We start from the raw sequence: 8,128 nt of genomic DNA, 5'->3' as shown, positions 1-8,128 counted from the left end.
GAGATGCTAGTTATGGAGTGTTAAGTAGCGGAGTGCAAAAGCTCATTTCAGCTCTTCAGCAGCTATTCATGAGTTGTTCGAGGAAAATCGGTGAGTTCTTCAGCAACTATGCATGAGTTGTTCCAAGCATGGTCACAGGAATGCTATGTTTACCCTTCTTTTACTCTAAAAATACAATAATAACAAGTGATGATGCAAATTCGAAAATTAGAAATGATGAGTCACACATCGATCGTGTGGGTCCAAGACCATAGATGTCGGATCAAATTAATACCCTCAGAAAAATGGGTGGCAAATTTGTGCACCAATAATGTTCCGCATCGACAAATAATAATCGTACATCTATCGGAAAGCCTCTCAGACTACAAAGTAGAGATGGATAAAACTGTAATAAAAGCATCGAGGTATATATTGGGGATCTGAAGAGTGAAAGAGGTGGGGGGGGTCAGCGAGTGAAGGCGTAGAGGACGATGGCGGTGTAGACGAGCATGGCGGCGGGGACGAGGGTGACGAGCGGGGCGACGGCGGCGCCGATCCTGCCGAGCTTGATCTGGACGAGGTTGACGAGCGCCAGCATGAGGAAGCCGCACCCGAACACCGAGCCCGCGGCGCACGCGATGATGCCGCCGCGCAGCGCCGCGCGGTCGACCCGCGCGGCGCCCGCGTGGCGGCTGCGGCGGCGGGGGTGGTGGGCGCGGATGGCCTGCTTGAGGCAGAGGGCGACGAGGCTGGAGAAGAGGAAGCAGGCGAAGGCGAGGACGTGGAAGGAGACGAGGTCGGACTCGAGCTTCCCGAAGTCGACGTCGCAGGGGGCGGCGCCCGGGGTGGCCCCGGCCGAGGGGTTCCACGCCAGCCCCACGAACGCCGCCAGGGTGAAGAGCGAGTTCACGTTGACGACGCCGTCCAGCGCCGTTATGTGGATGCTCGTGCCTCCTCCTCCGCCGTTTTCAAGGGTTTGGTGGTGGTCGTCGTCGCCTTCGTCCATGGATCTGATCTGGTGTGGGGAAGGAGATCAGATGCCGAAGATCGAAAACGGGGGTGGGTAGGGGTGCTGTTGCCTTGTTGGTGGTCGGTGGAGTATTATTTTGGAGCTTCTCTTGTTTCTGGGGGGGGTTTGTCACGACTCGCGAGGGATAGTCCCTCCTCCCTATTAGGGGCTGTTACTGCAGTTGCAAATACATGCAGTCTCAATTTCTTCATTTGGTTTAGTGTAGTTGAGTTCAACTGCTGCAGTTTCAACTACACAAGAAGGTTCAAATGCTGTAGTTGAAACTACATCTAAATTGGTCGTAGTTTCAACTGCAGCAGTTGGTGAGGGATAGGATCACCCACAAATTAACAATAATAAATAAATAAATAAATAGCTAAATAAATAAATAATATATGTATATAGGTAAATAAAAATATTTGTAAATAAACTCATACTAATAAAATTTTTTAGACAATACAAGTTTTGTGCAAAAAATTAAATTTTTTAAATTTATTTTATTTAAAATATAAATATAGTTTTTTAAAAAAATTTTTATAGGATGTGATCGTGAATGTTAATTTAATAAGTTTTAATTAATTATAATTATTAAATTTGATAAAAAAAATGAGAGAATCGTTTAAATTTTAAAGTTTGATTTACATATTAAAATTAAATAAATTAAAAATTTTAAATGTGTCGATTAATAAGTTGAAGAATGTTATATATATCTACTTATTTATTTATAAATAGTAAATTTAAATGATTAATAAACTTATATAATTATTTTATGTTTAGTGAAGGTAATCTCACTACTCTATCTGAAAAGGTGACAAAATTTACAAATACAACTATCAGCTTCATATTACCAAACAGAAGAAATGTAACTGCAGCAATTGCAACTGCGTAAAATCAAACAGACTAGGTTTAGTTACAACTGCAGCATTTGCAACTGCATGTATTTCCAACTACACTGTTTCTGCAACTACATCCAACCAAACAGTCCCTTAGTAAAGTTGGAGAGGGCTAAGGAGAGAGAGGGGTATCATCGATCGTACGGCGCTGGCGCGTGCGGAGAAGCGTGTGATCCTCCCTCCACCGTCGTTTGATTGAATCGTGTTTCCGTAGCGTGAACTCTCATATCCACCGTGAGCTGCAACCTACAACATGCTCCGTTTACGGAACGTGTCCGACACTCCACATGCACTCTTGTTCAACACTTTACCTGCGTACAGACTAGAGATAACGAAAGGGCTTTCGATTTGTACTAGACGTAGAATTAAAAGTTGCATATCTAAACTTCATATCGATTACTATTAATTTTTTTTATTATTACAAGGCTTTAATGGGGCAAAAATTGTATAGCCATCCTCCCCAAACTAAAAAGTTTGGGGTGTATGCGGATGGGCACCGTGTGGCAAGCGCGCCCATCCTCGCCCTCCTCTCCCCTCCACCATCTCTCTCTCTCTCTCTCTAAAAACAGAGCTCACAATTTATTTTATTTTTTTTTGGGGTTCCCGAGGGTTGCGACCGTGCAGTGCCCATCGGCATCATCCCAAACAATTGCCAAACAACTTGTTTGGGTAATTGTTTGGGGACAATGCCCAGAAAATTTTTGCACGCTAGTTCTTGATTTGTTAAACTCTTCCACCGAAATACAAGTAATTGCTCTGCACTTTTATGAAACCAGAGAAGGAAAATCCCCCAAATCCTAAACACAACAATCCACAATTTGTTTAACATGGAAAATATGGCCAGAACAAGTACAGCCTAACAAAATTGCTAGTCACAGCCCATTTTCCATCACAATCCACTGTTCTTTGAATGAAACATAACAAGTGCAGCAACTACATGACCGGTCCATAAGGAATAATGGCTCCCACAGCTAACAAAACAATACTTGGTTATTGAATGTGCGTAGTTATTCTGAAATACAAACAACCTAAGTTAGGCGGAACATAAATACTAGCTATAGCAAAAATTAAACAAAGTACATGCAAGATAGAAGCCATAAAGAGCGGAAGAGAAAGAGAAAAAAGAAAAAAGGGCAACGTCATGAATAGAGCTAGTTTCGAGATAGACCAATAGATTTATTGAATCTGAAGACTATTCACAAATGAAATTTGATCATATTCAATAAATCTGATCTAATCCCTAGCAAATATGAACCAGTGTGCAACACTTCCAAAGGAAGACCAGAAACTACGGAAACAGCGAAGGTACGGACAAGAAAAACATTTAGCATCCAATGGTCCAAAATTTATTACACTTAAATATTACCACACCAAGCTGAAAAAGTCATGCATTCAGGGACCACTCTTAGCTTTCAACATCAATAGCTTCAAGTACCAGTTTTGAGTACAAAGGCAGTTTTAAAGTAAGCTCATCAAAGGATTGAAATTTCTGATGGCCGAGATCGACGGGTCTTAGTTATGCTTGACAATAGTCACAGGGCATGATGCATTTGTCAGAACATAGTTCGATACGCTGCCCAGTAAAATCCTGCAGATATATGCAAACATAGGTGAAAAAAAAATGAGTAAAAAGATCATCAGAGTAGAGTGTTTTGCTGTGAACCTTTTATTCTAGTAAAAGAATTACAACACTTCATCACATGGCCGGTGGACTTCTCCTTGATGCCCCTGCGCGCTAATAACTGGGTGTCCAACCATGCAGGGCTTGGGTATGTTACTGGTTTTGGAAGGATCTTGGAGGCAAGTTTTGATCACATTCAAAGTCACGATAGCAAATTTTTGACACTAAAATTTGCTCTAGATTTTTTAAGATGATGAACAGCAGAAAATAGCTTTTGTCTATCGAGAAAATCAACACTGTGAATGTATGGAATTTCCTATAGGTTTTATAAGAGGAAAGTTACAAGTTCCGTTGAACGATATAGGTTGACTAGGTACTGAATGATACACATGTTTTGTGGGAGTCAGATAAATAATATCAGGTAAAAATAAGGGCAATACGGCTGATTCATGAGAGTATGTGACTACTTTTTACGAGAAATTTGACATAAACACAATTCACTTTGAGTTTTTCAAGCAAAAAGAGAGAGAGAAAGAGAGGGAGAGAGACCTTACTGTTTTGTATGCTAACAGAGGAGCATATCTGAAAAGATATGCTGTGCTGTGTACAATTTCACCGAACTAAACCAGATTCCTTCAGTATATAGTGTACGCACTAGAAGTGCTCTAAGCGCAATGGATTGAAATGTAGTTAGACTGGACTGGAGGTTGATAGGAGAAAAAGAAAATGAAAGCTGAAGAAGATAATCAATTGAAATTACAAGACGAAAAAAGGGAGCACCAAGAAATTTTATGAAAGTTCACACTAACCTAGCTGAACAAGTTAGACCAAATCATTTTTTGTGAATATTGGATGCCTAATTGGATAAATCTATTGAGAGAATCCAAATTGAGAAAAACCTAAAAGAGAAGTTCAGTGGTTAATACTATACAAAAATCCCAAGGTAAATAAACTAGACAGCAATATCTTCCAATGCTTTGAGACGAAGTGAGAAAAACCTAAAACAGAGGTCCAGTGGTCAAAAACTCCACCTTAAATAAACTCGACAGCATATCCCAGAGAGAGAGAGAGAGAGAGAGAGAGAGCGAACAGTACTAAATTGCAAGCTCGCTTCTGATGAGCTGCCTGAGATATATCGCTCTTGATCTACTTGATATTCCATCAAATACTCCACAATTAAACTACCTCAACTCTTTCTACATCAGAATAGCTATGAGAAGAACTAAAAACAGGATTAATTTGACTAGGCTATATTTTATACCCTGAAAAATAACCACTCAATAAGGTAAAATTCATACTGTTAAAAACAGAAAATAAATGCAGAATCTAAACGCTTGCAGACTTGGACTTTGATAATTGAAACGAGCAGTTGCCCCCAGTCAGGAAGAAACTCTAACCGAAAAGATCATTACATAAGCTTGTTTGAGCCAAGTCAATATACAAGAACAGGATAAACATAAAAATTAACAAAGGTAGCCATAGATCTTAGTTCATGTCTCTTGAACTATTATGGTGTATCTAACAGATAAGAAATAGGCTAAAACTGTGGATCAAGGAGCCATATTAGCTAGACTAACTAATCCGTAGTATAGATCTTATAAATACAGATCCCAACAGATCATTTGTCCAGCATCATCCGCAGCAATAAACACAAGTAGAACAGCATGAGATGTCCCCTTTAAATGGGTTGATAATAATAATCATATGATTCAGCCACTTGATCATTACTACCAAGAATAATTTTCTCCGCAAAGAAAATTTTCCACCTATTTACTTTTGCTGAATTTGGTTGTTCAGTTCAAGCATTAAACACATTTTTCTTCTTGAAAGAAAAATTACTCCACTCTCCCAATAGGCCGAAAAATGTGTTTGCCTATACTCAACTTCGCCAGTCGGTAGAAAAAAAAAAAAAAGAAAGAATCCCATGTGAAAGGAGCCCTATCACTTGTGGATTGCGTTGTATTAGATAATGCCACATTACATTAGCACATGAATGGGCCCCAAACCACATATCTCCAGCTGATTAACATGGCCCATTGACAACAAATTACGAACGCGATGATTTTTTTTTTTTTTTGGGTGGTTATTTCTGATCTTCTTAACTTAAAAACTAATTTCTAACTATGCGAATCAAAAGTCATTAATGTCGAGGTACGATCAGTACGGTCAACGAAGGGGGAATGACGAAGGGGACCAACATAAATTAAGATCCACAGTTAATTAAGAGTAGAATCACAAACCTCTGGATCTGGCCGAGGCCTCTGCTCCCCAAGACGAGCGAGTCCAGCTTCATATCCTCCACCGCTTGGCACAGCCTCTCCCTCGCATCTCCCCAGTAGAGCTTCGTCACGATCGTCGCCTAACACATCCACCATTACAGAGATCAAACATTCTACTCCAAACCTTAACAAAAACGAAGCCAATGGAGCCGCGGAAACAGGGAAGGGGGTGATCGGAGCGATGGGATACCTCCTTTTGCCTCGAAGCGGTGTCGAGCATGTCGAGCACCTCCATGTCGGAGTCGAGATCGTAGTGCTTCATCAGATCCGGTTGCCGAAACTCGGTAAGCGGGATCAGAGCTGCAGATCGCGATCGGATGATGAAATGATCGGGAATGGAGAGAAAGGAGAGAGAGAGAGCTAGGGTTAGGGTGTACGGGATCCGGATTGGGCCCAGAGGGCGTGTTTGGCTTCGTCGGCCTTGTTCTGGAGGACGTGGATGAGGACGATCGTATCGCCATGATCGAGGAGGTTGTCGATCGCCCACCCCAGCGCCTTCTTGCTGCTCTTCGAGAAGTCCATCGCCACCCCGATCTTACGATCTCCTCCCATCTCCTCCTCCTCCTCCTCCTCCTCCTCTTCTTCTTCCTTCTCCTTCGTCTTCCTCCTCCTCCTCCACTCTCTCTCTCTCTCTCTCTCTCTCTCTCTCGGATGCTTCCTAAGAAAGGAGATGGGTTTGCCTTGTTGGGAAATGAAGCACCGCAATGGCGCGTTCGAGCGCGACGAAGACTACAGGGAGGAAGGGGTCATGTGGGTAATAATGCTCGTAGTTTCACGGTACTAACAAAAGCTGACATGTGGAGCCCACCTATGTCTCAAATTCTTATCTTTCACACTTATATTTAACTTCTATAATCTAAACATATTTTAATATAAAAAATATATTATTTTATTTTTCATTAAGCTCTCTACCATCTCCGATAATACAAAAGGATTAATTTGAAATAAATACTGTGAAGCGACTACAAAATGAGAATCAATTAGAATTCGAATTTGAGATTTCGGATGCCAACAACTAAATTTTTTGCCATTTGCACTAAGAAGCGTCGATAAATTCACCATTTTTTAGTATCATAATTAGCATCATAGAACAAAAATATGTGATTAAAAACCATAATCCAGAAGTTAAAACCATTATTATTTCACTCAAAAAAAATTATACTTAATTTTATATATTTCTGTTGTAATTTTTTTTCGTGCTCAATAGCTTTAAGCAATCATCAGTCTCGAAAGATACTTGAGTGTTAGTTTTGAGGTTGGAGACGTGTTTAAATTTAAAGTTTGTAACTCAAATTACAAATTTAATATAAACATGGTCGTATAATAGCATTACTCAAAAAATATATCGAGTAGAAACAATTTAGAACCAGTCTTAGCATTTTTTCTCATGCGCTTGATAATATCAAATGAATATCATATGGCGTACGTATTCTACCTAACTAAAGAGGTAATAAGAAAATAAAATAGGATAAATGGGAATCAAATTTAAGATCTTTTAGAACACAGCGGATGCAATACTGAGTTTGAGCTATTATATAACTCAAAGATCAATTTGATAGAAATCGATTCAGAAATAGCCGAACGAGAGAGTAGGTTATTATGGTGTAAGTTGGAAATTGATTCGCATATTCGTTATTTTCCTTATTCTTTTTTTTCTTCATTTTGAGGGAAATGCTCGGTCGCAGCCATTATTCATTGTCTATAAACCTATGATGCAGTAGCGATCGAGATACTCATTTAGACAGAATATATATAATTGCTACAGCAATGTATGCCGAAGGGGCACGTTTGTCCCAATAAACTAAAAGATAGGAAGCTTCGTAGATGATTCGTGTGTCCCTTTCGCACCGGAATTGGGATAACATGCACGCCTCAACATGCGACTCTGTAATTAATTTACTAATTTCGTTTGAATACTTCATTGTATACTTAGTACTAAAACTTATCCTGATATTTGCATCAGTAGAGTATCATTTCTACAAACACGATAGTTTTGTTGAGTTGAATCATTGGGTGGATTCACAAAAATATACATATATATTTTATCTGTGTAAGAGTTGACCGCAGATATCGATGATAATAATAGGATCAAAAGTAAATTTTGATTTAGCCTGGATTTTAAAATAATTTTTTATTTTAAAATTGGGATTAGGAGCCTTAATAACCATCCATCCAGACCATGGTATAGTGATGGCCAAAAATATTCCCACTGCTTCCTAGAGTCCTTATTAGATAGCTTTGAGTCAGTTAGTTTACCAAAAGTGGGTGATAATTAACATAATTAGTTTCTTCCTAATTTTAACTATAAATGTGGACTTGATGCCCTTTTAAATGGCTGATTAAAATG

The 8,128-nt window shown here is 39.6% G+C and overlaps 2 protein-coding genes across 4 annotated transcripts; both read right to left on the bottom strand.

Annotated features, from left to right (window-relative positions):
• Positions 272-1,154, bottom strand: LOC109719397. The gene has a single exon (XM_020246044.1). It carries the CDS (start codon positions 983-985, stop codon positions 446-448), a length of 540 nt encoding a protein of 179 aa, XP_020101633.1. The 5' UTR covers positions 986-1,154; the 3' UTR covers positions 272-445.
• Positions 1,846-6,515, bottom strand: LOC109719399 (universal stress protein PHOS32). Of its 3 annotated transcripts, none has more exons than XM_020246049.1 (4): positions 6,159-6,515; positions 5,972-6,081; positions 5,743-5,861; positions 1,846-2,203 (listed from the first exon to the last, which is right to left on the bottom strand). In XM_020246049.1, the coding sequence occupies exons 1-4, from the start codon at positions 6,331-6,333 to the stop codon at positions 2,128-2,130; spliced, it is 480 nt and encodes a 159-aa protein (XP_020101638.1). In that variant the 5' UTR covers positions 6,334-6,515; the 3' UTR covers positions 1,846-2,127. The 3 variants fall into 3 exon arrangements, with proteins under 3 accessions (XP_020101638.1, XP_020101639.1, XP_020101637.1); XM_020246050.1 differs by having other exon boundaries at positions 1,846-2,192; positions 6,159-6,514; XM_020246048.1 differs by lacking the exon at positions 1,846-2,203 and adding an exon at positions 3,179-3,469 and having other exon boundaries at positions 6,159-6,512.

Source organism: Ananas comosus, linkage group 13 (genome assembly GCF_001540865.1).
Source record: "Ananas comosus cultivar F153 linkage group 13, ASM154086v1, whole genome shotgun sequence".
Taxonomy (NCBI): Eukaryota; Viridiplantae; Streptophyta; class Magnoliopsida; order Poales; family Bromeliaceae; genus Ananas; species Ananas comosus.
Note: the sequence above shows the minus strand (reverse complement) of the source record. Positions and strands in the feature narration are given on the sequence as shown.